The following is a 26,836-nucleotide window of genomic DNA, read 5'->3' as shown; positions in this document are numbered from 1 at the left end:
AGTGTATCTCCATTAGGAATAAGAAAGATATTTGGTTTGCAGTTCCTGAAGGATCATTCAAACCGAAACACAGCTAGCTTTTAAAAATTCATACTTCCCTGAATTCTGTGATGCAGTTTTACAACTTGCCCCCTCCACAAAAACATATAAAATTGCCTTAAATGTGCACATCAAAATGTTAATATATGAGTGAAACATTAAAAATGCATTATATTAGAGAAAGTTGCTTTGAGAAATGTAGTTTAAGAAAAATTGAATTAAAATGTGGTGTATTGGCATAAATGCATACTTTTTAAATGCAATGTGGAAATGTTGGCAAACTGAACTTAAATGAGAAAAGCTTAACTTCTCAGATACTTCCATCCCTAGTCTCCATCTACATTTGTGTGTGTGTGTGTGTGTGTGTGTGTGTGTGTGTGCCTTGTTCCACAGAAACACCCTTTAAAATAATGACTGGAGCTAGACCCAGGACCATTGTCTAAAAGACAGAGTTCCATTAATCTTAACTACTAGAATTCAAAACAGTGCTGGTGGCAACAACTGTGGTTTCATTTCCAGGCCAAGGGTCAAGACCTACTGATAAAGGATGGAACAAAAGCAAAAGGCCATTGGCTGGCTCTTTATTAAAATGCCCAGACAACCACTGCCTTACAATACAGATGGCTGTCCTGATCTAAACTCCTTTGTCTCATGTCCAGAAAAAGAAGAAAATAAACATCATGCCTCTCAGGGTTCTGTATGCATTTCATTACATGCTGAGAAGAGGATATCCTTCACAATATGCTGCAGTTCAGGAGCATGAAGGGCAAATTTAAAAAAATAAAAAAAAATGGGGGGAACAGATTTGCAATTGGGCTTTCTTTATATTACCACTGACAGCATGGGCTCGCTTTATACACCATTGCTGTTCATGTCAAAGACACACAGCTAGTTTATTGCTTATTTTATTGCTGTTTTATTGTAGACAATAAGAGGCAGCTGAACCAGCATGAAGGGCAGAAATAGCATTGGAATTTCACTCTCTTATATTGACAGGACATTCACTTTACACAGATTTGCTATTCCCTCACGTCAAAGACTGTTGCACATTTGATTGCATAGTAATGCACTTTTGAATGCTCTGTGATATCTGGTACTGGTCATAAACATTTATCCATCTCTGTGGTACATGCATATTTAAATATATCTATCTTACATTTTTATGCAATTGTGCCTACTAGAGATAGTAATATTTATAAAACAGGAAAACTGATGTAATATATAATACTCCCAGGTTGGATCAAACAGAGTTCTAATGTTTGCATTTGCTTGCCTTGCTTAGAAAAAGGTAAGGTTCAAGAAGGTTCAGGACCCATTTAACAGTCTATGAACTTCAACCCAGCTCGCTTGAGACGGTGGTTTCTGCTCTATTTTCTTCACTGTGTTTAAGACATTGCAAAAGGAAACAAGAAATTGACTGCAAAATTGTGCATCATATATATTTTCCTGATCTGTGCTGAAATTTTGTCACTTTTTAATAAGAAAAAAATGAGAAGAAGCTCATGCATTGCAACCAAAAATACACACATCTGTCACCCTAAAATCTAAATGTCATATAGATTGAGATGAATACCAGCTGCCTAACCTACGGGGCATACTTGTCAGTAAATACCCACTGCCAGTTCACAATGCAAGTTTTACTATTCAGCTGCTGTCCTTCACTGAGGTGAAGTAGATGTCGTTCATTATCTCACAGGGGAAAGAACAACGTGTTCAGCAAACATTGGTGTTGGTAGGTTGAGCTGAGTCCAGGAGGAAGGGCCATGGCTCAGTGGTAGAACGACTGATTTGCATCAGAAGGTCCCATGTTCAATCCATGGCCTTGGTCCAGTATACCTGAAGGAGCGTCTCCACCTCCATCATTCTGCCCGGACACTGAGGTCGAGCGCCGAGGGCCTTCTGGTGGTTCCCTCGCTGCAAGAAGCCAAGTTACAGGGAACCAGGCAGAGGGCTTTCTCAGTAGTGGCACCCGCCCTGTGTAACGCCCTCCCACCAGATGTCAAAGAGAAAAATAGCTACCAAACTTTTAGAAGACATCTGAAGGCAGCCCTGTTTAGGGAAGCTTTTAATGTTTAATAGGTTATGGCATTTTAGTGTTTTGTTGGATGCCGCCCAGAGTGGCTGGGGAAACCCAGCCAGATGGGTGGGGTATAAATAAAAAATTATTATTATTATTATTATGGCAGACCCCTGTATGAAACCCTGGTGAGCCAGTATGGACAGTACTGAACTAGAGGGGCCAATGGCAGGTTCCTATGTCAGGGGTTGTTTTTGCTGGGAGTTCTTTGGTTGAGAAAGAGGTTTTGTCTCTTGCCCACTAGCCCCAGTGCCTGCACCCTGTGCCATAGAATTATATGGGATCCGGTGTGATTCAGATTCAACGCCTATCTACACAGCTTCACTGCTTCATTTGAACGACCCACCTCTGGGGTTGCATTTCTTGATCATGTTAGATTAGGGCTGAAAACCTGAGATATATGAAGTAAAATGCAACTCATGCATGGTGGGCACCCAAGGGCTTCAAAAACCTAAGAAAATTATGCACACACATGAAGACACACGCACAGGGACACACACACTTTTCTCATCTTGTTTTCCCTTTCTTTGCTCATGGCTGCTGCATTTCACGAATATTCTCCCCACTGCTACTGTACCTAACATTAGCTTTCATTTAAAAGCTAATGTTTAAAAGCTGCATTTAAAACAGTACTCTAATATATATTTTAATCAACTGTTTGTTTGTTTGTTTTGTTTTTAATGTTTTTACTGTATTTATATTCGGTGTTAGCCACCCTGAGCCCGGTCTTGGCTGAGGAGGGCGGGGTATAAATAAAAAAATATTATTATGATTATTTTCCTGAGCTGCATACTGCAAGCTGCTGAACAAGGGCAGGGATCACAGCTCTCATTTGGCCTTTAGATGCAATCTCACAGCAATACTTGATTGACTATGTGATGGTGACATAAATCCAAATAAGAGTGAGGCAATGTTTTCTTTTGTTGCTCTGAACTGGCTTTGTCACTCTGCCACATGGCCATATCTGATTGGCCTCTTGGCACTGCACTGTTACGAAGCAGAATTAGAGAGCACCTACACATTGCTTGCTGCACTCCCTATGGCATGGTGCAGCTGGGGGGGGGAGGTCATCATCACAACATTTTCCACACCACCTATACCATTAAATGGGGCCCTGTTCTCAGTTTTTTCTACAGATAAGGGGGACCCTTTCACAGCTCTTGAATAAAGCTGCATACTTGCACTGGGAGAGATTTTGGGCTCAGCTCTGAAGTATTTTTCACTGAAAGCACAGATAGCTTCAATCACAATCCACACAGTCCCTCTAGTCTCATAGAAACTTTATCACAGCGGGAACAAGCTAATGCTTCATTTTCCCTGATTGAATTTCATAAAGTTTCACAACTGGAGGTTTCTCCTTGTATCTGTGTTAGGATTTTCCCCCTATAATTTTTTCTCAATGACGGAAGAGCACCAGCAGCTTTTTCCCAATGACAGTACACAGGGTTCCAGGTGCCTTCTGGTGTTCTAAACACGACTTCCATCCTCGTTCTAAAAGGGCTACATTGAAATTCACATACTTTGCTGCTTATATAGGCTCATTGTTACGCAAACTACATGTACTCCTGCCTGAATCAAAGGAAAGTTGTCAGCAAAGCACCAGCTATTTACATGATTAAACATCATTTCTAAGGTGCTTTATCCAACACATCTCACCTTTCGTTTTCAATGGAGCCCCAAAATGACAATATGTTTGTCCACAGATCCTCCTTACAAGGACTGCAAGCACTTCAAGGTTGCTTTGGAGAGGAGTCAGTGAAGTTACTGTCTTGTGGATCTATGTGAAAACAACAACAAAAATACTCCCCACGAAGTAGACAATTTCACATATTCCTTCATGCTCCCATATACACAAGCTCCAGGAATGCAGAAGCTCCATGGATAATTTCAGTCACTTCTCTCTATTTTGCCTGACACCCAGAAACATTTTCAAAACAAAGATTTAGAGCAAGCCATGTATTATTAGACTTGCAGTAAATGTGCACAATTTTGCACGATGAGATATTAAGATTTCCAAAGAAGGCAGGCAATGAACATTGGGGGCACAATCCCGGCAAAGCTAGGTATTAAGTCATATTGATTTTGTGCTGCTTAGGTACACCTCCCGTGTTATTCAAAAACAGCTGCTTTTAGATTACTCCCTAGCTGACATTTCTTTGTGCATAATATTAAGGAATCCCAGAAATTGACTAGAAAGTACCTCCTCTGTTTCTGTATTGTAGTTTACAATTTTTCCTACCTAGAAAAAACTTGACTGATGGGGGGGGGGGATGCACACAAAGGGAATTCCTTAGCTAGTTTCACGGAAGTATGGATTTAATTTACTGCAGACCTGCCCATACAGTACAACAGCCTTTGCCAACCTTGTTCCTTCCAGATGTTTTGGGCTGCAAATCCCATCAGCCATGCTAGCTGAGACTGATGCAAGCTGTAGTCCAAACAACTGGAGGTTACAGACTGGTGATGACTGCAGTGGAGCATGTTGGTAAAGGAACTGCATTAGCTTGTGTTTACACAATAATGATGTAATTCAATTTGAAAATATTTGTGTGCAGCAAAAGCACTTTAAACAGTGCCTTTTGCAGGATGCTATTGAAACTGAGGATACAAAGACAAAGTGGGGATGCTGAAAGCAGAAAGGGAGCAGTTGTTTTCTTCAAAGGCTGCTGGGAAAAAGGAAAAGGAAGTAGGCAGAATTCCATGCGGCTCTGGCAGCACCAAGACTGGCTGCCGCTTTGGGCCCAAGCTTTCTGAAGCTGTGAGAGAAGCAATGAGAGACCCTCCTGGGATATAATGTTCTGCACCCCCTCCACTGAAGGCTTCAGGTATAAATATGTGTAAAATAAACCATGCTTCTTGGTGCATTGATTTCCAAATGGAAACACAACCCTGGTTAAATGCAGAGACCCATGGAATCTCTTGCTACCCCTTGGCTGGCCATGAATATGAGTCAGTACAGCTAGTGTCTCCTGAAGGTGGACAGGCCTGGGAAACACTGATTTATTCATGAGACGTAATGAAACACATATTTGCATTTTAATAAACATCACAGTTTCAACTAACAAGTGAATTCCCACTGGAAAGGGACAAATCTTTGTAAGCTAAGATCCATGGAGGCCCATGGAGGCCTATGCACAAATCAGTTTGGCATACAGATGAGGTGGTGTGTTATTGTTATTTCTGACACTGGTTCCTTGTACCTCATGGGATTCTGCAACAGAATTCCTCCGTACACTGAAGAGGCTTTTCAGGGGGTAAAGGAGAGCTGCCACAGAGATAGGGAGGCTGAAAAGCTGTGGTTTGTTTACGGAACGCTGCACATGGCGCTTTGAATTCTCGTCTACGTTCTTCATAATACTAAACATGATGGTTCAGAAGTTTTAGAAGGAAGTGAATGTAATGACTGGGTTGAAGTGATTGGGTTTGGGCTCTTCTATCAAAGTCTAGAGGACATTTGTTTCACCCTCCTCAAATTGTTTAGGATTCCTTCATGAGGGTTACTTCATTTTCACCCAGGCAATATCTGTCTCCATGGAAACAGAAAGAGCAGTGAGATTGCAGAACTCGGCTGGCAGATTCTAAACCCTATTCCTACCTTCCGTTTCGATTGACAGAGAAACTTGTTCAAAATTACCAGGAAGGGGCAGGGAAGAAGAATCTGATACTGCACGGGTTAACGAATATTGTCTCTTCCCTTCATACGAATCATTGATTTTTCTGGGGAAATTTAATTTTAAGAAGCATGAAGCGCTAAATGAAAATCTGTTTGATGAATACAACACAATTGTATTTTTAAATTAGCCTGCCTCTAGGACTAATAAGAGGGATTTAAAAACCAAAGCAATAAGATAATGAACAAAACCAAATATACACGCCAAAGATCCGACAGAAGGTACATGGCATGACTTTTTACAAATGAGCTCTAAGTCAGTTTCAGGTACTCTCTCATGTATGTTTCCAGTGTTTTAGAATGAATGCTGTTTTTAAAACTTTCATTCTGCTAATAGCAGTTTCCATGGAAACAAGAAAGAACACCACAACCACTGGGAGAAGAATTAGAGGCATCTATATATTTAGCCCACTATAAGGAAGATAAGAGGCCATGCTCCAAATTAATGACAAAATATCCTTTGATTTCTGTGGGAGCATGGAAGAACAAAAACACTTGGAAATTAATTTTTTCAGCTTGGAGACATAGCCAATCCTTATCCTAATTAAAAACTTCCCACATATCCCAAGTTTAGGAACGGACAATTAAAAACGCCATTGAGGTTGCAACCCTATACAGGCGTCTCACCCCCAGTTGCATGTGACTGACTCACATGCAACCGCTTATATGCAGGGAACTATATAAACAATTCAATTCAAACCTGGAAATGGCGGGAAAGCATTGGAGAGTCCTTGTGGCTCACGAGGAGGTTCTCCCCAGAGTCTGAAGAGGACATCAGTAAGGGCAGAAGAAGCCATGAAGAGATGGAAGGCACAGCGGGGCTTTCTTTAGGCTGCTCAGCCTCCCCATCTTAACAGCTGATGCATGCGATATTGCAGCCGCAGCCACTTCTCCATGTGTCCTCCATCCAGCCCCCAAGTTTCTATTCTAGTTGTGGATATTTGAGGGTACAGAATCTTTGGACTGGATTGGAGAAAGGGTGGCAGAGAGGGTGTTTACAGAGTATTTTGAGGGTACTCCCAAATTAGGAGATTTTCATTTGTGGGGGCAGAACATAACCCCCATGTAAGTGGGGGGGCACCTGTATTGACTTAACCATAAGTCAGTCCCAGCAAGACTTATTTCCTAGCAGACATGCGTAGGACCACATTTCTGGCTCTCTAGCATAAACCCACAATCTATCCCCCCCCCCCATACAAATTCTAAAGGAACAATTAAACTCCAAAAGGTTCTCCAGAAAAATATCTTCTAATGGATTTGAGGAACAGATAATGCTGGAATTCAAACTTTCCAAATTATGATTCTTGATGAAATCTATTTACTCCCCTTTTGAGGATTTGAACATGGAACCACCAGTTCTGAGGTTAAGGCATAGTCTATTGACCTACCATGATGGGGGGAAAACAGGGTGTACAGCTTTGCCCTCTGTGATTAGAAGGCAGTAAGAAGCCTTTGGATGGAACAGTCCTGCTCATTATGTATATAAGGAACGTGGACTTCTGCTGCCAGCAGCATAGAACCTTCTTCCTGAGTCCTACTGAATTCCAGAGCCTAGCTTTTCCAAATTACTCCAGGTACCCTGGACTAAAGTAAACACCTTCCGGCTCAACATTTGAGCAAGGTCTAGCCTTGGAATCTGCATCACAACCTGAAAAGGGTTCAGAATAGACTGCTGGGTGTCAGTGTATCACATTACATGACACACACAAAAACACTTAAAAAAAAAAGCACCCACCCATTATAGAAGTTTTCAGGAAAAATGATTCTATCAAAAATCAATTGTATTATAGAAATCCCATCTACCCTTTATATGAAAAGGCATATAATTCTTCATATGCTCTTTCTATTCTTTCTCCATGTTCAGTTTGTTCTTAAGTACAGTAGAACATTAAGACAAGCCTGCTGAATCAGACCCATCTAGTCGAGCCTCCTGCTGTCACAGTGGACAGCCAGATGCAGATGGGAACCATGGGAGATGGACCCAAATACAAAAGCATTCTCTCCACCTGCAGTTTAAAGGAACTGGTATTTCTGGCAGTTGAGATGGAACACAGCCATCAAGGTTAGCAGCTACAGTTAACCTCGTTCTCCACGAATCTGTCTAATCCTCCTTTTAAGCCGCCCAAGTTGGTGGCCATTAGTATTTCTTGTAGGAGCAAACTCCATAGTTTCACTGTGCACTCTGTGAAGAAGTATTTTCTTAGTCACACACATGCATTATGCACCAACCAACTTTTAAAAGGAATAAGATGGAGGCCCCTCTCCCTTACCCTCAGATCGTCAGTCCTGAATTACTTCATATGTACAGAAAATATTTGCTCAGATATATCTGTCTCCAAATGTAAGTTTAAAAAAGTCCTCTAAGACACCTCATACAACCATCCTTTTAAGGCTGAATGAGAGACTGAAAGACTACTCTGTTTCGTTAATAAATTCTGATCTAGACATCTGCACTTATCGGGGTGAAAGTTTACAATGTGTCATGTGAGCTTTTGTGTTAAACAGAAGTCTTTCCTCTGGCTGAATGTAATTAAAAACAGGGAAATAGATGTTTCTGGCTGGGAGAGGGCAGAGTTTAGCCCTGCCTGCAGTCTGTTCAGTCTTAAAGTGCCAGCAGAAAAAGTTCCTGCTGACCAAAATTTAAAAGCGTGACTCATTTATTTACAACATTTCTGCATGGGGTTTTTTGTCCTGACACTTCTCTAAAGTGGTTTACATAAAATATCAAGCATGGTGGACTAAAGGAACAGGTCAGAAGCATGATATCGTTCACATTCTTATGCACATCTATTCAAAAGTAAGTCTCATTAATTTTAGTTTATTCCCAGGTTAAGTGTTTTCTGGAGCAGTTACTAAATTCTGTCTGGCATCAGTGCTGAAGGACAAAATTTGACTCAAGGACCAGAGCTCAGCAGGTCTTAGTACTAGAACCTATTTTGAATGCCGTATCTCAGTCAAAGGAATATAACCTATGAGCATTTATCCACCAGCAGGTTTCAAACATAAAGAGCCTCCATATTTTGAGGATCAGAGCAAAGAGCTTGGGAAGTGCAAGGATAAGACCCACAATAAAATGAGGCAATACAGAGAAAGACATCATCATTTGTCCCCTGGAAAAATCATTAGGGCAGTGAACTACAGAAGCTCCTTTCGCTATACCATTTACAAACAAGTTCAGGTAATTAAAACCACCAGCAAGTACTCGTAATTTCAGGTGCACTCCTTCTGACATATCCAAGGATATCTGCTCCAGTGACAGACACAAAGCTCAGTAAAACTTTGCCAAATGCCCTTTGTGTAACTGAGCATGTACATGCCTCCTTTTTTTTTACTCAAAGCACATAGGAGGCAAGTACCGGTAAATAAACAACACAAGAGATTTCCTGGAGGGGGTTGGGGCTTCTTCCTCACACTTGTCCAGTGGCAGCAGTGCAGAACTTCCTTTAAAGATCATAGCAGCTAGGCGATGTTTCAGTGGGCTAGGGCTGAAAGAGGATAGAACTTGTGGAAGTGTCAAACTGCCTATATGAGTCAAGAGGTCTTGTTCTCTGACCCCCTCTGCTAATTCTCATCACCTCATCCCCTTCTGCAAGCAAGCCTCCCCTGACTGGAATGAACCATACAGTTTCCTTTTGGACATGTCACCCATCCTTTCACCTCTTCTCAAAAACACCCACAGCCACTCTATACCAGGAGTGTGAAATCTTCTGCTACACAGTAGGGTGAATCTACCCTTCTAGGATCTACCTGGAGTATCAGTTCAATGCCAGTTTGCTCATAGCCTCCATGATAACAGCTTTTGGGGCCACAATTCTTCAACTTTACAGTGGACCTTGGGTTACAGATGCTTCAGGTTACAGATGCTTCAGGTTACAGACTCCGCTAACGCAGAAATAGTACCTCGGGTTAAGAACTTTGCTTCAGGATGAGAACAGAAATCACGCGGTGGCAGTGGGAGGCCCCATTAGCTAAAGTGGTACCTCAGGTTAAGAACAGTTTCAGGTTAAGAACGGACCCCCGGAATGAATTAAGTTCTTAACCAGAGGTACCACTGTATTTCTTTTGCATGTGTAAGTGACCTAGAGATTGAGTCAGTGCCCCTCAGCCTGCAATTTCTGCATCCCTACAAGTACTGGCTCTTTCATTGTGTTCACTAATGATCATAGGATCCACAAGATCATAGGAAGCAGGATGAGCCAGACCATTGCTCCTTCTAGTTTAGTATTACCTACACCAGGTGCCCTCCAGATGTCTTGGACAGTAACTCGCATCAGCCCCAGCCAGCATAGTCAGTAGACAGGGCTGCTGGAAAGCATATTTGTTCATTTAGAAATATCGATACAGACCATTTAATCACTGGACCCTCTAAGCAGTATATGTGATAAAATTATTGATAGAGCCCAGCTAAAAGCCACAAAACTCTTATTAATAATAGTAGTCTAAAACAGGCTGGGGAAGGCTGGTTGGAGCTGACTCACAGCATCTCTTGAGCTTTGCTCTGAGCTACTGTCATTCACTGTATAATCTTCTCAGGACCAAGGAGGTTGCATGTTTACCGGAAGTAAAGATACAATAGTGGCATCATTCCACTAGAGGAAATATCAGGTGAAGGGAAATCTCACGGATACATCTACCAATAATTTTGAAGACCATGAAATCCTGTGTCAAGATCTAGACAGGCGTGTTTGCTTTGGATGAAAAGCGTGTCGACATCTCAAAATCCAGTTCTTATTAAATTCCTCCATCTCCACCTTGAGGACATCTTGTTCCCATCAACCGCCTCACAGAAAGCTCCTCTCCTTTAATTAATCCAGGCATTCAGAAAAGCAGAGTCTTAACGAGGAGTAATTCCTCATCTCCTTCTACCTTCATTAATAATAGCACAGTTAATCCTTCCATCCTTTCTCAGGAGCCGTAATTCCATCTAGCAAAGTCAAACTCTTCCCATAGTGTCACAAGGGAGAGACTGTCATCACACAGATTACATTCTTTCTGTTTTCACAAGACCCGTATCAGCAGACAAATGTTATTAAGACTTTTTTTTTACCCCAATTGATCCATATTATCAGCCTCGGTGAATGTGATGCAAGCAACAAGACTGGCAACAATGAAACAGAAGCATTGTTTCAACTGGACTGCGCTTGGTGAAGAAGCCAGCAATGTCATGTGATGATGAATTGGCAAATTGGCATTCATCGCTGTGATGCATTGTGCAATAACCATAATTGATGCAGTGGACTGCTATAGCATATTATGTGCATGTGGAACAGAATGGATGCCCCGCAAATGGACACGCTAATGGGGAAAGGCAAAGAGAGAGAGAGGGCGGGAGGAAGGGAGGAAGAAAGAGGCAGAAGTGGGATTTGGAAAAAGAAAAAAGAAAAAGTTCTAAAAGTCAGACTACCTTTGGAGGTTCTGCATGTTTAACCTACACCGATCTCATTTGTAACACACTGATCTTAAGACAAGCAGGTTGGCTGGCAGGTAACTCACTCTGCACTGCCATTAGAACTGAAAAACTAATTCTGTGATCTTGCAAAATTCTACCTTTTCGTACGGAGTAGGTAGCTTATTATTGCAACTTCCTGAGATTTCTCAGGTGCTCTCTGCAGGTTAATCGGAAGCAACGGCCCCACAGCAGCCAAGGTGGCGTAGCCTTGACTGGAAGCTGCTTAAAACTGCATTTTAAAATAATAATAAAAAAAGACCTAACAAGTTGTTTTAGATTTTGCTTGCCTGACTGAGGGTAATTGGACAGGAAAATTTAACAAGAAGCTAGAAACAAGGTCCTTAACTAGCCTCAGTTCCGTATGGCGCTAGAGACCGAGACATGCACCAGCTTCAACAGAATGCATGACGGCTCAAGCCCAACAAGCATCTTTCTTCAGACTTTGAGTCATCGTGGAGTTTTTCCAACTTTCATCACAGCTCTATGGAGCACAGGGGTTGCCCTCATTGAAAGCTGCGCTGGACGAAGGACAGACCAAATAAGGAAAGAAGGGTGTGTTGTTAGCTACAAACACGTTACAGGCAATATGCAACACTGCTGGTTGCATATTGACCTTGGGGTGTGTCATCTCTCTCAGCATGCCATGCTATACAGCACATGAACACATATAGTCATCTTTACAACACAGAGCAGAATTTAAGAGACTCACATAACTGCCTGCGAGAGGGAACAGGAGCACTTCCATAAGCTGTGCCCTGTAAATAAAACACATTTTTTTTGGAGCAAGGGGTGTCAGCATTTAATAGTCACAGCAAATTAAAAATGGCGAGGAAATGATGGCACTAAAAGAGAGGAAGAGAAAGAGAGAGACTTCCGACAAATAACGCATCTTGTTTACCGGAGAGGGAAAGAAATTACAGCATATGACAGGCACTTTCAAACTTGTCAGAAATCAGGCTGAGTGAAAAGGAGTGTGCATGGATTACATATTAATGTGGCCTCCTTAAGAGAACAAGTTCCTTTACCCAAGATGCTTAACTGAAGTTGTTGATCGCTGTTTGTTTCCAGGTTCTCTAATAGTTCACAGTGCTTATCTAAAACAACATTCAGGTTCCCACAGTCTCCAACAGTTTACGGCGAATGTGTTACATGAATGCCTTAAATTTTGTGACCATCAACCATTTCACAAGAATTCAGTTTCTGTGAATGTTTGAAATGTCGGGGATGGTTGAGTGGATGTTGACAGCTATCTAAGTAGTCATTTGTGCATGTGTAAAAAGCAGGACATGTAGAGTTAGCATAGATGCAGGCTGCATTCACATGCCAGTTTGTTCTGTTTCCCTGGCGTCTACCTAACTGTTAATTCCTGCATTATATTTCAGCTGTCACACAATATAAATGCCACTTGCAGAAAAATAGCAGAATATAGTCCGTCTTTGGTGCCTATTTCCTGTTATGTTCTTCTGGGGGGTGGGGAGCACACTGGCAAATAACATGGAAATGAATGCTCAACTTGCACTATATTCTGCTTTATTTCATGCCATGTGACAGCTCATGTATAATGGGGAAATGAGCAGTTAAGGGAACTTTGGGGAAATGGAATAAACTGCTGTGCGAATGCAGCCAAAAATAGGCAATCATACAATTCACGTGTGGTTTTCAGCAGTTACATGTTAACATTGACAGTGACCATATTTTGAACATTCACTAAAGAAGGAGTCGCCAAGCCAAATTCCACCTTGGTTTAGAACAAGGTTTCTTTCCTCTTTCTTTCCCCACTATCTTGTGGCAAAAAAACCACACATATCTGAATCTTGTCCAGTTCAGTTCGGGGCTTGCTCTGATCACAGGAAGGGTCATGGCTTTTTCAATCCAGGCCAGTTGAGGAGAGTACACCACAGTGCAAGAAGGAGGTTGACGAGAATAATGCCAGAGGAGATACAAAAGATCAGAAAATATCTAGAAGGTGAATTTTTTTTGTTGCATAAGATAGGAAAGATAAAAGGACTGCTTATGATTTGCCCAGAGAAAAGAAGATGGGTTGGTACAGTGGAGAAGAAGAATCCTAGCACATAGGAAATGTTGAAAAGATACAGAAAGAATAGGCAGTGTTCATTATCCTCAAGAGTAGGTTAATAATAGATATTATTATTTTATTATTTATATGCCACCCATATTACTGGGTTGCCCCAGCTACTCTGGGCAACTCCCAACATAATATTAAAAACACAATAAAACATCAATGTGGCGTCCACCGTATGTGGTGGACTACAATTTCCCTCAGTCCCAGCCAGCATGACCAATGGTCATGCACGATGGGCATTGCAGTCCAGAAGATATGGAGGGTACCACATTGGCTACCCTTGTCGTAACCACTCAAATGAAGACTATGGTTTTAAACTACTGTTAAACTTAATTGAAGTTCCTAAGCATGAAGACTAGAAGACGCCTTACAACATACTCTGTATCTACTTCAACACCTGGACATTCATTGCTGACTGACCAGCTGATACCAAGAGTATTTCCTGAAGGCATATAGTTTGAAAACTGCTGCAAAAGATGATTCACTGGGCCCCATCTAACTCTATGATCTTGTGATATCTGAACATGGGTTAGCTAACTATCTTAGTTAGTTGTGCGACTCATTTTTATCGCAGGTGAATGGCTTGGTATCGCAATGACTTGTGCACATACTGGATAGTCCTTCCGCTTGGGTAACATAGCAAGAGACATAGCAAGTTTGCTACAGAAAGACTGCATATGGTTAAAACTTAATATGCTTCAGATAATAGAAAAGTACTAGGAGGAGAACGGCTAGAAGAATATAGAGATGAATCCTGGAGGAAATAAATGTACCCTGGGGTAAAAAATTCCAAAAGAAACATAATAAGTTCACAAGTTCAGAATATGCAAATTCTGCAAAAAAATCAGAAACCTGGATTTCTTTCAACTGTCCCTTCATCTGTGCTCCATACATTGCCTGGTCACAGTTGAAAACTAGCCAAGCTATAAACACTGATGTAAATAATTATGGAATTGATAACATTTAAAAGTTCATTAGATACTTCTTATTCAGTGTCTTGAAGCAACAGTAATTAACTTTTAATAAGCATACAGCAGCATGTTTCTTCAGTGACCAATAAAACTTGGATGTGTAACCACCAGGCTGGTTAAACAAAGTACAGCAAATGCTTTAGGCTAAAGTTTAGAGAAAGTTTTTTTCATTACAGAAAGGCTCCGTTGACCACATTGAACTTTGCATCATTACAAATCTATTTGTCTTGTTGCAAATGATTTGAAACTGAAACAAGTTTTACAGATAGGGCGGGTACCCCTAACTTACTGAGGACTTAATGAGATGCTGTCTGCATCTATGCATCACCAATTCACATTTCTTGCTTGCCCCAAGGAATATCACAGTGGTCAGTGCCCCACATTGTTTTTAAAGGAATTGTGGTGGATATGATTTGAACGTCACAAGCTGGTCCTGTCTCTTATCCTCTTTGTGACTGGAAGAAGCTGCTGGAGTTTAAAGAACTAGCCCAGAGGTAATGGACAGAATGATTTCTGGTTGTTGAGATGCCACCACGAGTTCCCTCTATGCTCCAGCCCTCCTATTCCCCCACAATATTTTTTACATTTTCTCAAGCTCCCTTTTTGTATCAATCCCTACTCATCTCCATATAACGTGCTGCTTCCTGGCCCAGGGTGGGAGGATGGGAGAAGAAAGGGAAGCTCCCAGGTGAGAGCTGGGAGGGTTCGCCTTTCTCTGTGTAGGACAAATGCTGTGTGGGATAACTGCTCTTTCACCTTGTGAAACAGGACTTTGTATTCTCCTTTTTTGGTTTAGATTAGTTTGTTTCTTATTGCAATGTATTATGAAAAGTCTTAATAAAATCATATATATGTGTGTGTGTGTGTGTGTGTATATATGTATATATGTGTATATATATATATATATGTGTGTGTGTATATATATATATATAAAGATCCTGGGGGAAATTAAGGATCTTGGTGGGTTGGGAAGTGGAAGGCATGGAAATTAAACAATTCCAACTTGAACCCTGAATGATAAAAGGAACATGGATGGATTAGGCTACAATTTAATTACACAAAGGAGATTTAAAAATACAAAAGAAATGTCTTTCAGAATCGTTTGCACTCTGAAAGTTCAGAAGAGACTCTCCCCTCCAAATGAGTGAGTCCAGAGTAATTGCCCAGATATAGTGTCATGTAAATCAGCCTCTTAAGCTCAATATGCTCCGTTGTGACAGATGGAGACAGCAAAAGTGAATTGTAATACTATGCTAGTTTTTCTACAGTATGTGCCGGTGTTCGCCTTCTGTGGAGTACAAGCATTAACCAAGTGAAATCAACAACTTTAGTCTATTTGCACACAGCAGAAGATTTATTGATGCAGTAATATGTACTGAAGTGCCAGAACCTGAGATGGTGCTCTTCGTTAGCTGATCAATTGTCCTTTTCGATAAAGACTGCTATAGAGCAACAGTCTAAGATAGTGGCAGATCTGCTATTAAAATCTCTGTCTGCTGGGCTTTGGCTGCTGACAACCATTGTACAATCTCACTCAAACTCACTTGCTTTGCCAAAGTTGTCTATGCATTTTGCCGCAGGGGAAATGCATATTGCACAGTCCTTCATCAAGCCCTGATTTAAGCTTTGCACTTAATTAACAGCTGTTTAAACTTGAAGTTCAACAAAACAGTTGTGGATATGTTGCTGGAAGGTAGCAGAGGGCCTCTATTTTGTGTTTTCCCCACATTTGAATTAGCATAGCTCAAAATTTCTTCATTTTGTGAGGAATGGTTAGCTTGCAAGATCTGTTGAGTCAGGACTCAGGACACAAACGTTTCTCCTTGAAAATATTTGTTGAAATGAACAAGGGAGTGCCCCCATCTTAGAATCATAACTGTACAGTTGGATGAGACCCAGAGGATCATCTGCCATGGTATTTTCTGAGATTGTGAATGCCTGGTTCCTAATCTTAGTTCTATTTGGGGATTCAGTGCATATGGTTAACCAGCGCTGGCTGGTTCTTTCACTAATGTTGGACCCCATGCTTGGAACCCTCTCCTGTGCTCTCTGCAACCTTGAATTCTTCTTTGTCACAACAAAGGTGTGATTGGCCACCATTTATTTTGTACAAAATCTGTACAGAACAGATTAATTAGTGACTCTGAGTACATTAAGTATGAACTAATTTGTGGGTTAAACCACAGAGCCTAGGTTGGTGGTTTGAATCCCCGCGATGGGGTGAGCTCCCGTTGCTCGGTCCCTGCTCCTGCCAACCTAGCAGTTCGAAAGCACGTCAAAGTGCAAGTAGATAAATACTTGCTCCAGCGGGAAGGTAAACGGCGTTTCCGTGCGCTGCTCTGGTTTGCCAGAAGCGGCTTAGTCATGCTGGCCACATGACCCAGAAGCTGTACGCCGGCTCCCTCAGCCAATAAAGCGAGATGAGCGCCGCAACCTTAGAGTCTGTCACGACTGGACCTAATGGTCAGGGGTCCCTTTACCTTTACCTTTAACCATTTGTGAATAAGGCTCTGTAAGTAAATGTAAGTCACATATATAGGTATAACAAAGGTGTGAATCTAGAGAGATGAGGGAACCTGTCAATTTCAGTTTCTCTGGGTTTCTAATTTTTGCAACCTTATGTTCAGTTTTCTACTTTTCCAGATCAGTTTGTGATAATAATAATAATAATAATAATAATAATAATAATAGAACTCAATCTCCAATAACCATGTACAGGATTGAAGGAATGTCCGTTAACATTTCCTCTCCAACAGGAACTAAATGGCTGTGTTTGTTAAAGGCCCTCTACGCATTACAAGTGTCTGTCTGCATGCTCACTCTCCTTCACTCTGAGCTTAATTATGCTGAACCAACTGTACTTCCTCTCCATGTAGCAGACACTTGATATTAAAGCAAGTATGTTTGATTGCCCAAGACATGCCAGACTGAATGTGGATTTCATACACACCAAAGCAGCAGGTTATGTTGTTTCTCTCTCCAGCTTCATTCATCCAGTCAGTCATTTGTTACTTAAAAAAAAATAAAGCAGTTGGCATAAGACAAACTTCAGATCATCTTCTTGAAAACAGTATCAATTTTTAATCCATGTCAAACCAAAGCATGGCATTATTTTATATTCACATATCTGAAGATAGAATGCTTAATGCTTCAGACAAACCGTCAAGAGAGCCAACACTATTTCACCAAGTTATTTCAAGCTTTCTTCTTTCATCCAAATAGGTTGCTTTTTTGCACAAGTGATTTAATAAGCTTAGGCTACGGAGATTCTTGCTCTTCTGGGGGAGGAAACAATATAAATATGTTTTGTGTTTTAAAGATGGATCGTCGTATATTGCTTTTTGGCGACTGTCAGCAAAATATTGTGGCATGTGTGTAAGCTCCTCTATATTTCAAAAATTACAATTCTATAGGTTATAAACTAGTGTGTGTGTGAGAGAGAGAGAGAGCGAGAGAGAGAGAGAGAGAGACTGTTCCGAATTGAAAAGGACCCATTCTCATCCATTTCACCCACATCAAAGCTAGTTGTTTTGCTTCAGTTATTTTTTAGGCTTGAGGCAAAAAAAGGGGGGGGAGAAATCAGAGTGTCCTCCCTGCCAAAATCAGAGCGCCCCCGCCCCAGTGGGTAAAAAAGGGAAAGGAGAACAGAACAGAGCACAAGGAGTCTTGATTTTTTTTATTTTGTGCGTCCATGTCTAATCTTGCCCCCCTCAAAAATTTATTGGTGTCTGTTTTCTTTTTGTAAATCGACCAAAGTATTAAATTAAATTAAATTGGGAACAAGGGGTTTTTTCATGACTGTGAAGAACATGTGTGCTGTGTCCCATTGGTGTAGCTGTGGTGGCACTCGGCATTTTTCTGAAAGGAAATGCTCTGCGGGAACGGAACTAAAATGGGGTGTCGAGGAGGGTCAGTTGGGGGAAGTAGGGAGAAATGCCCCTATTTTCAAGTGAGGAATGCTGGAGGGTATGGTAGAGTGTTCAATACCCCTGCAATGAAAAGGCAGTGATTGGAGCATTACAAAAAATACAAAGCTACAGTGTGACATTCCACATAACCCAAATTTTAAATGTGAAATTCTAGGAAACTGCTGGCTGAGGCTAATGGAGTTGCAGTTCAAAACATCTGAACTGCACCAGGTTAGCAATGGCTACTCTGCACCATGCATACAATATATCCTTGGGACTCTTCAAACTATTAGCACAGCAAAATAAAAAGCCATTAAACCAACAGTTCTAAATCGACACACTCCAATGGAATAGTATTGATACAAATATTGGTGGGTTGGCAAAAATACATTTATTGACATGAGACAAAACAGGCCTTTGAGGAAAAGATAAAGGCCTCACTCTTAACCCTTTTGCTTATAACAAAAGATACATAAATAAATGTTCACATATCCTTATATAACAAGAAGCTTCTTCCCACACAATGAGAAGGATATACAGTAAAGGGGGGGGGGAATCAAAGGCAACAGATTGCTTTCTTAAAATATTATTGAAATGAACATCCATTACAAGGAATGTTTTGTAAAATATAGATTTGAAAACAGGAAGGAGATGATTAACTGGAAATGCTCCAAGATCAGGAGCAATGAAACTCAGCTTTGGAGAACTGATCGCCTACACTGGTCAGAAAATGGCTCTCTGAGGAAATTAATGTTATGAGGCATAAATGATAATGTAATGCAACTGAGACCTAGAGGAAGACGGTAATATCAGGAAGAGGGAGCCTGTAGCCCTCTAGATATTGTTGGACATTGTGGCCAATGGTCAGGAATGACAGGAGTCACAATTCACCACTACCTAAAGGTAAAGGTAAAGGTATCCCTGCCCGTAGGGGCCAGTCTTGACAGACTCTGGGGTTGTGCGCCCATCTCACTCAAGAGGCCAGGGGTCAGCGCTGTCCGGAGACACTTCCGGGTCACGTGGCCAGCGTGACATCGCTGCTCTGGCGAGCCAGAGCCGCACACGGAAACGCCGTTTACCTTCCCGCTGGTAAGCGGTCCCTATTTATCTACTTGCACCCGGAGGTGCTTTCGAACTGCTAGGTTGGCAGGCGCTGGGACCGAGCAGCGGGAGCGCACCCCGCCGCAGGGATTCGAACCGCCGACCTTTCAATCGGCAAGCCCTAGGCGCTGAGGCTTTAACCCACAGCGCCACCTGCGTCCCTTCACCACTACCTAGAGGACAACAAATATGAGGTAGGGTTTAATCTTTCCCTAATTGTCAAGGGCCTCTCCAGACTAGTGAGTGGGGTTTTTTTGGGAGGTGGGGCAGGTTGTATTCTGCAAGATGTCATTGATGCAATAATGCTGCATTAGTGGTAGATTTATACAGGACCACCTACACTGAACATTTTTTTTTGTTAAAGATTTTATTGATTTTCCATTTTCAAAACAAATACAGTCATACCTCAGCTTACATACGCTTCAGGTTGTGCATTTTCGGGTTGCGCACCGTGCCGAACCTGGAAGTACTGGAATGGTTACTTCTGACTTTCAGTGTTCACGCATGCGCAGAATCGCTAAATCGTGCTTTGTGCATGCGCAGAAGCACCAAATCGCAACCCACGCATGCACAGACGCAGCGCTGTGGGTTGCGAACGCTGCAGGTTGCAAACATGCTTCCCGCATGGATCACGTTTGCAACCCGAGCTGTATCCAATATCAATACTAAACGTTAGTTTTTCATTCCCCCCTCCCTGTTGACTTTCCTCAGCTTCCATTTCTTGTTTCTTACATCAAATGATACGTTCTGCTGTTTATACCTACACTGAACATTCAAAGCAGTAGCATATCACTTTAAACAGCCATGCCTTCCCCTACAAAATCCTGGAGACCGTAGTTTGTAGAAGGTGCTAAGAATAAATCACGGAGCTGCGATTTTTAGGGTGGTTTAAAAATCAATACCTTTTCCCAGGGAAATTGCAGCTGTTTGAGAGGAATGGGGGACACCTGGCAATTCTCAGCACCCTTAACAAACTACAGTTCCCAGGATTCTTTGGCTGAATTGTTTAAAGTGGTATGATACTGCTTCAAATGTATAGCACAGATGTGGCTAACATTAGGTGCACAATTGATCATGACTGCAGAATAAAAAAGCACATCTGGAGGGTCCCGATTCTCCTCTACAACCTCTCCTCAAAGTCACATCCCCCTTCTTTCCCCCTCATGTTTCCAAGACTGGAAGTAAGGCTGGCTGGGGGGCTGGGGGTAGATTCTGGGAGCCAGATTGCACAGGAGTGTTGAAATATTTCTCCCATAATTTCTCCCCTGGAAATGCTACCCAACCACTTTCAATAACTGCCATATAGATATAGATATCTTCCCAAGTGATATCTTTTAAAAAACATTAAACTGCAGCCCATATATAGTGCCTGAAATACTGTACCCTATATGTTTGAATTACACAGTTTGTAATAAATAACTCAAAATAAATAACGTCCATATGTCACAGCACATAATAAAAGGGTACAATATAGGAGAAATGACAGATAGCTGCTCTTCTTTCCCTCATTTTTTTTTAAAAAAAGAATTACACTTTTGAATAAAAATTAATACAAAATAGCCCCTGGGGAATGTACAGCAAAAACAGCTTGACATTTGTACTAAAATAAATCTGTTCCTTCTACAAATCTATTTCAAAGCAAAGTTACAGCTCAATAAGGAAGACATATTTCCATCTTAAAGTTAGTTGTAAATATTTTACTAGCAGTCTCTTGGCATGTTTTCAGAAAAATTTGCATCGGTTTTCAGCAATCTGCTAGCAAAGTTGAGGTGAAAGATCCTAAAAAATATACTTTGATTGCACGTCTGAGTGTAAGAACCTTCCACAATGCCCAGACAGCGACTGCTTAAGTGGGCCTAATCCACAGGGGTTAGGATTTTAACATTTGCTGGGGTTTCATTTGCATGAATGGGGGCTAGGGCTGGGCAATATGTGGTTTTCAACATCAAAATGTATCACCAGCTAAATATCGTGACAGCTGTTACCAGTCGGTGTTGACATTACTGAACTAGGTGGACCAATGGCTTGACTTGGCATAAAGTAGCTTCTTGTGTGTTCCCTTGGCAATACAAGTCCTACTTCTTGATTGATATCCACAGATGGCACCTCGAACCGACAGCTTTTAAGCATTTACCATGTCATTAGCAGTTGTCTGAATCTGCTCTTAATACATTCCTTTCAACCCTTGCTTGATTATTGAAGACTGATTTTTCTCTCAGAATCATTATCTTTCCTCCAGTGTTTTGAATATGATCTTTCAGACAACAGGCTGTCCACCCTCCTACAGAAATGCCCTTCGGCAAACAGTTTAAGTCACACATTTGCTGTGGCAAGAGGTCACCACAAAACACAGAACAAAAAGCAAAAACAAACCAGAAATCACACCCGCACAAGAATAATACTCCTATATGGTGGTGAGGGGTGTTATTCCATCAAGTAAGATATTGAGTGCTGCTGTCCAAGAACTTCTACTGGCACTTTATTCTGTACTATCTCACTGGTGAAGCTTTCGTTTTGCTTCAGGGCATACTATTCCTGTCCTCCTTATTGCCGCCCATTTCCTAGAATTCAACCAAAAACAATCAGAGGGATTTCTTGACCCATTCCATCTCATGCTCCCCACTGCTGAACGGGAGACAAGTACAATGGGAATACTCCTTAGCTTTGCTTTTTTTTTTTGTCACCAGTCGTCTTGCTGCTGACCTTTAAAGACTCTGACAACTTTCTAAAAATAGGGTGAGATAAATTCATGGAGGATCAGGGTTTCACTGGCCACTTGTCAAGATGGCTGTGTACTACCTTGAAATACCAGTTGTTAGGGAACACAAGCAGAGAGGGCTTTTGCATCACCCAACTATCTGATCCTTTTGACTGGAGATCTCATGGATCAAATCTACTATGTTATGAAGATAAAGCATGTGCTGTGCTACACTGGCTCACACTGGCAAGAAAGAGACAGAGACAGAGAGATAATTTTTTTCTGTTCCACTGCAACTATCTGTATCTATAGGATCAGAGACTTAAAGTGCAAATGATTTTAATCACCATTGTCTTTATTTATGGATTTAGGTTGAAAACTTAGCAGGGCAGACAGAGATTAATTAGTGCTTTATGCTAAGGTGACATCAATGAAGATGAGTGGCTGCAAATAATCTTTTCTTAAGGAAATGGTGGAACTAATCAATTATGGTTTCTGAGAAGTGTTGTGGAATGGAGAGAATCAGAGTGATAAATGAAGAGTCCACAAAAATAATAAGTGTCTCTCAGCAAAAAAACCAAAAAAAAACTGTTGTGTTAAAAGAGAAGTTCAGGTTGGACATGAGCTATTGTCATCTAGAGAGGGATCCGACCCTTGAGAGTTTATAAAGGAAGATGCAATGAGGACTAGGTGACACTGCAGAGTGGAGGTGGCCCCAAAGGTTAGCAATGACTCTGTGGTCCTGAAACTGAGCCTTGCTGCATTTGTAGCCGTTTGTTGGCTGGAGATAAGGGCATAGTGTGCACATCTTCTTAATGGATCTACAATAGTGTGCCAACTCACCCCTGGACATTGCATTTTGTGCAAACATTTCCAGAGCAGTCCTACCAGTGTGTAAGGACATATGTACAGGGTGAGATACAGGGCAAAATTACTACCATTGCCTAAGCTCTGCTGGTTCATGCCAGCCAGTGCAAGATGGAGGGAGGCAGTTTTCCACCCTTGGGCTAGTGTAGTTTCTAACTCTGGGGATATGTCCTAAGAACCTGCACATCTTTGACCCACCCTGACACCCCTCCCACAAACCACCCTATCCGTTTCTCCTCTGCTGGACTTTCCACAATGTTTCCACCACTGCCATTTCCATCAGTGAAGCTACCTCAATAATAACTTATGGGCTTCAGGATGCTCAACATGTGTTTTATCTCTTCTTAGCTACTGTTGGTTTTAATCATCTTTTGAATGTTTCTGCATACCTGCTTTAACTATTTTTTTAATCAAAAAATGTAAATCTCTTATAGTTTTTCTCACAATCAAGTGGCATATACATTTTGCTCAATAAAAATTAAAATAAAATTAAAATAAAACAAATAGGATTGCTCTCTACATAAGCTTTATTTTAATGATTTCATTTTTATCCACATAAGCAGTAGCTTAAAAATACCACAATCAATGAAGTGGATAAAAAAGAGAGATGATGCTATAGCAACAGGGATTTATCCTTGCATCAGAAATTACTGTCATAAAAATATACATAATTTAGACTCATCTTTACAAATGATTTGATTGAGCAAAGCTAAGGAGGGTGATATATGACAAATAGAGGGGGGAAAAAATAATACTTTAAAAGGGAACCAAATCATATTCTCTCAGTTTCTGAAACTGGGAGGATATTAAAATATCCCATCATAACTGGTGTGTATGAGTGTGAGAAAGAGGCAGAGACAGAGAGAAAGTAGGAGATAGGAAAGGAACAGAAGGAAAGTAAAAAAGCATACTGGTAGCTTCAATCTGTGCATAACAATTTGTGCTCCTTTACCATACAAGTTATGGCTCTTGAAGAGGGCTGCTATCATTTCATTATGGAGAAAACACAGAGGACAGAGGACGGAAGCTAATTTTAAACGTAGTCAGCACCTCATCTGTGCCAGAGAATAGAAAATGTCCTACCCTTAAGGAGAAACAAACAGGTGCTGGTATAATTAAAAAGGTAAGTTGATTGAATCATTGGTGTCAAAAAGGCAAATGGGGCTGTTCCAAATGAGGAAGTCATTCCAGATTGTTGCAATTGACTTTCAACATGCACACACACACCTGCAAACTCCCATGTTCCACTGACTTATAGATAAATTAATCATTTCTTATACCAACAGTCTTATCTCACAGCCTGAACTTATGAGTCAATGTAAGGACCCAGCCATACTTTCGCTTTCTGCACCTTTTGATTCTCCAGGTCTGAGAGCTATTCACATAGTTCCATGGCCTCCCCCCCCCCTTGGGCAAAAATCTGGTCTTGCCATGAATCTGCAGCAAGAGGCAGTCTCCTCCCACCTCCTCCTCTTCTTTCCATGCTACTTCCATGGCCAGTTTTTCATTACAGTTTTCAACTGCTGAGCTGCACACTTCCAATTATTGCCTGGCTGGGAACCCAACTTTTCCAAATGACCCTGTTATTTTTTTAAAAAAGAAAAAAGCCCACCAAAAAACAGCCATCAGCCAACACCTCTCATACCTCTGTTCTGATTTCATTACATCTCTGCATAATCACAAATTCTGTCCTTTAAAAAAATAAAGGGACCTGGTGTCTCTGATAATGGAGAGGGAAGGAGAAAGAAGAAGGAAGGACCAATGAGCCCAGAAGCCCAGAGTACCCTTTGCAACCCTTCTTAACAACAGGGAGGGAGGACGGAACAGAAGAAGAAGAAGAAGAAGAAGAAGAAGAAGAAGAAGAAGAAGAAGAGTAGTAGTAGTAGTAGTAGTTTGGATTTGATATCCCGCCTTTCACTCCCCTTCAGGAGTCTCAAAGTGGCTAACATTCTCCTTTCCCTTCCTCCCCCACAACAAACACTCTGTGAGGTGAGTGGGGCTGAGAGACTTCAGAGAAGTGTGACTGGCCCAAGGTCACCCAGCAGCTGCATGTGGAGGAGCGGAGACGCGAACCCGGTTCCCCAGATTACGAGTCTACCGCTCTTAACCACTACACCACACTGGCTCTGACAGGGAGTCCTAGAAGTCAAGAGCAACACCTCTTAGCAACAGTCTTCACTCCTCCTCTCCAAAATGGCAGAAAACTAAAAACAGCAAAATTGGCACTATAGCACAGCATGGGAAAAGCTGTCACATTGCCCAAGAATTCTGTACTACAACTCTTTTCTTCTATGACTGTGATGTCTACGAAGAAGCCATGGAGGGAGTGATTTGAAAGGCACAGTTGAGTTTCTTTGGAGGTAAGGATGGGGAATGTTTCACAATTCACATCCTCCCACAACATTTCACTCCATTCAGGATTATTTATTCTCCACTGGTGTCCACATAATATGGGGTGCAACAACTGAGTCATCACCCAGTTTATAATCTAATATGTAATACATTAAATGTCAAAGAGTAGTAGATGCAGATAAACTCAATTTGCACTTTAAATTATGTACACTGGTCATTAAATTGAAGGTATAAACTAATTAAGCCATCTTTGGGGAGCAAGAGGAACATTTATTTCTCCCTTTTTAGACCTGAAAAGGGATACAGTGATCTTTACTGGTGTGGGAAAATGAGTCATTCACCTTACAAATCACTTTCCCAGAAAGGAAATATTGGCCAATATAATACATTCAAGGCTGAGCAGCTCTCCCGCCCTAAAAAAAAATCTTTAATGGAAATTTAATAGTGTATTTTTGTAAATGGCCTAATTAACATTTTGCAAAAATGTGCTTTAAAATTAGATATTAGTGTTTTGTGCTCAAGAGACTCAGTAATGTGTTCCCTTGGATAATTTTTACAAATAACAAACCTTGCCAAGATATTGCTTGTGAAATCCAAGGGGACTCCTTTGTACAAGGGAACTGGTTTAAAAATTAAAAATTCATTAAGAATTTCACTTTCACTTCACCTTTGGAAGGTGGCGTTTATCTGACATATCTGGGGTGAAAAAGGAAACACAGTATGTTGCTAATGGCTAAGACTGCCAGCAGTCAAGCAAGGCACTTGGAAAGTACCATGAAGATGTACAAACACATTCTGTGCATAGATTAAAAACATTACGGGCCAGTAAAGACTTCAGTTTGATGTAGGCCTAGTTTGCACAACACAGTAAACCAAACCTTAGTGGCTTAGTGAGACCATGTGAACTTCTGGAGAGGAGCTTACAGCTGCTTTGCCCCCTCTTGGTCCTTTTTGTAGCTGCACCATGCTATGCTAAGGCTAAGTCAAGGTTTAGGTAGAACTGGGACTCGTGGTTGAGCTGTCTCAAGTGGTCACCAAGGTTCTTTCTCACCTACAGCTCATGTTGGGTGAGGAGAGAGCATAATCACCACAAGTCCCAGTTTTGACAACATGCCAAACCAAATCTTGACTTAGCTTAGTGCAGTTTGGCAGGAAAGAGGACTAGTAAAGGTAAGGGGACCCCTGACCATTAGGTCCAGTCGTGGCCGACTCTGGGGTTGCGGTGCTCATCTTGCTTTATTGGCCGAGGGAGCCGGCGTACAGCTTCCAGGTCATGTGGCCAGCATGACTAAGCCGCTTCTGGCAAACCAGAGCAGCGCACGGGAACGCCGTTTACCTTCCCGCCAGAAGGTAAAAAGCACTTTTGACGTGCTTTCGAACTGCTAGACTAGGAAGGAGGAAATTAGTTGCAAGCTCCTTCCTGGGAACCCACACCTATGTGTGGTCTCACTAATGCAAGGTTTGCCTTTGTATGTTGCATGAATCAGCTCATAGGCACATACCCCTCCAAGTGTCCTGATTTTCCAGAGGCAGTCCTGAAAGGGGGGGTTGATGAGGGTCAGTTGCAGAAGAGTGAGCAATGTTCTTATTTTCTGTAGTATAAGGTTCTATACTGCAAGTG

The 26,836-nt window shown here is 41.5% G+C and overlaps 1 protein-coding gene across 5 annotated transcripts in view; it reads right to left on the bottom strand.

The window, feature by feature from the left end:
- The window catches only part of CCSER1 (coiled-coil serine rich protein 1), a 725,174-nt gene that overhangs the window by 131,618 nt on the left and 566,720 nt on the right, over positions 1-26,836 (bottom strand). For 3 of the 5 annotated variants that reach the window (XM_079990787.1, XM_079990790.1, XM_079990789.1), the window contains exon 10: positions 11,945-11,990. The exons of the other annotated variants lie outside the window; for them this stretch is intronic. In XM_079990787.1, the coding sequence (XP_079846913.1) occupies positions 11,945-11,990 (46 nt within the window). The remainder of the gene's footprint in view (positions 1-11,944; positions 11,991-26,836) is intronic. 5 annotated transcript variants of the gene reach the window in all.

The sequence above is a fragment of the Podarcis cretensis genome, assembly GCF_951804945.1.
Source record: "Podarcis cretensis genome assembly, chromosome: 9".
Lineage (NCBI taxonomy): Eukaryota > Metazoa > Chordata > Lepidosauria > Squamata > Lacertidae > Podarcis > Podarcis cretensis.
This window is presented reverse-complemented; position numbering and strand designations above follow the sequence as displayed.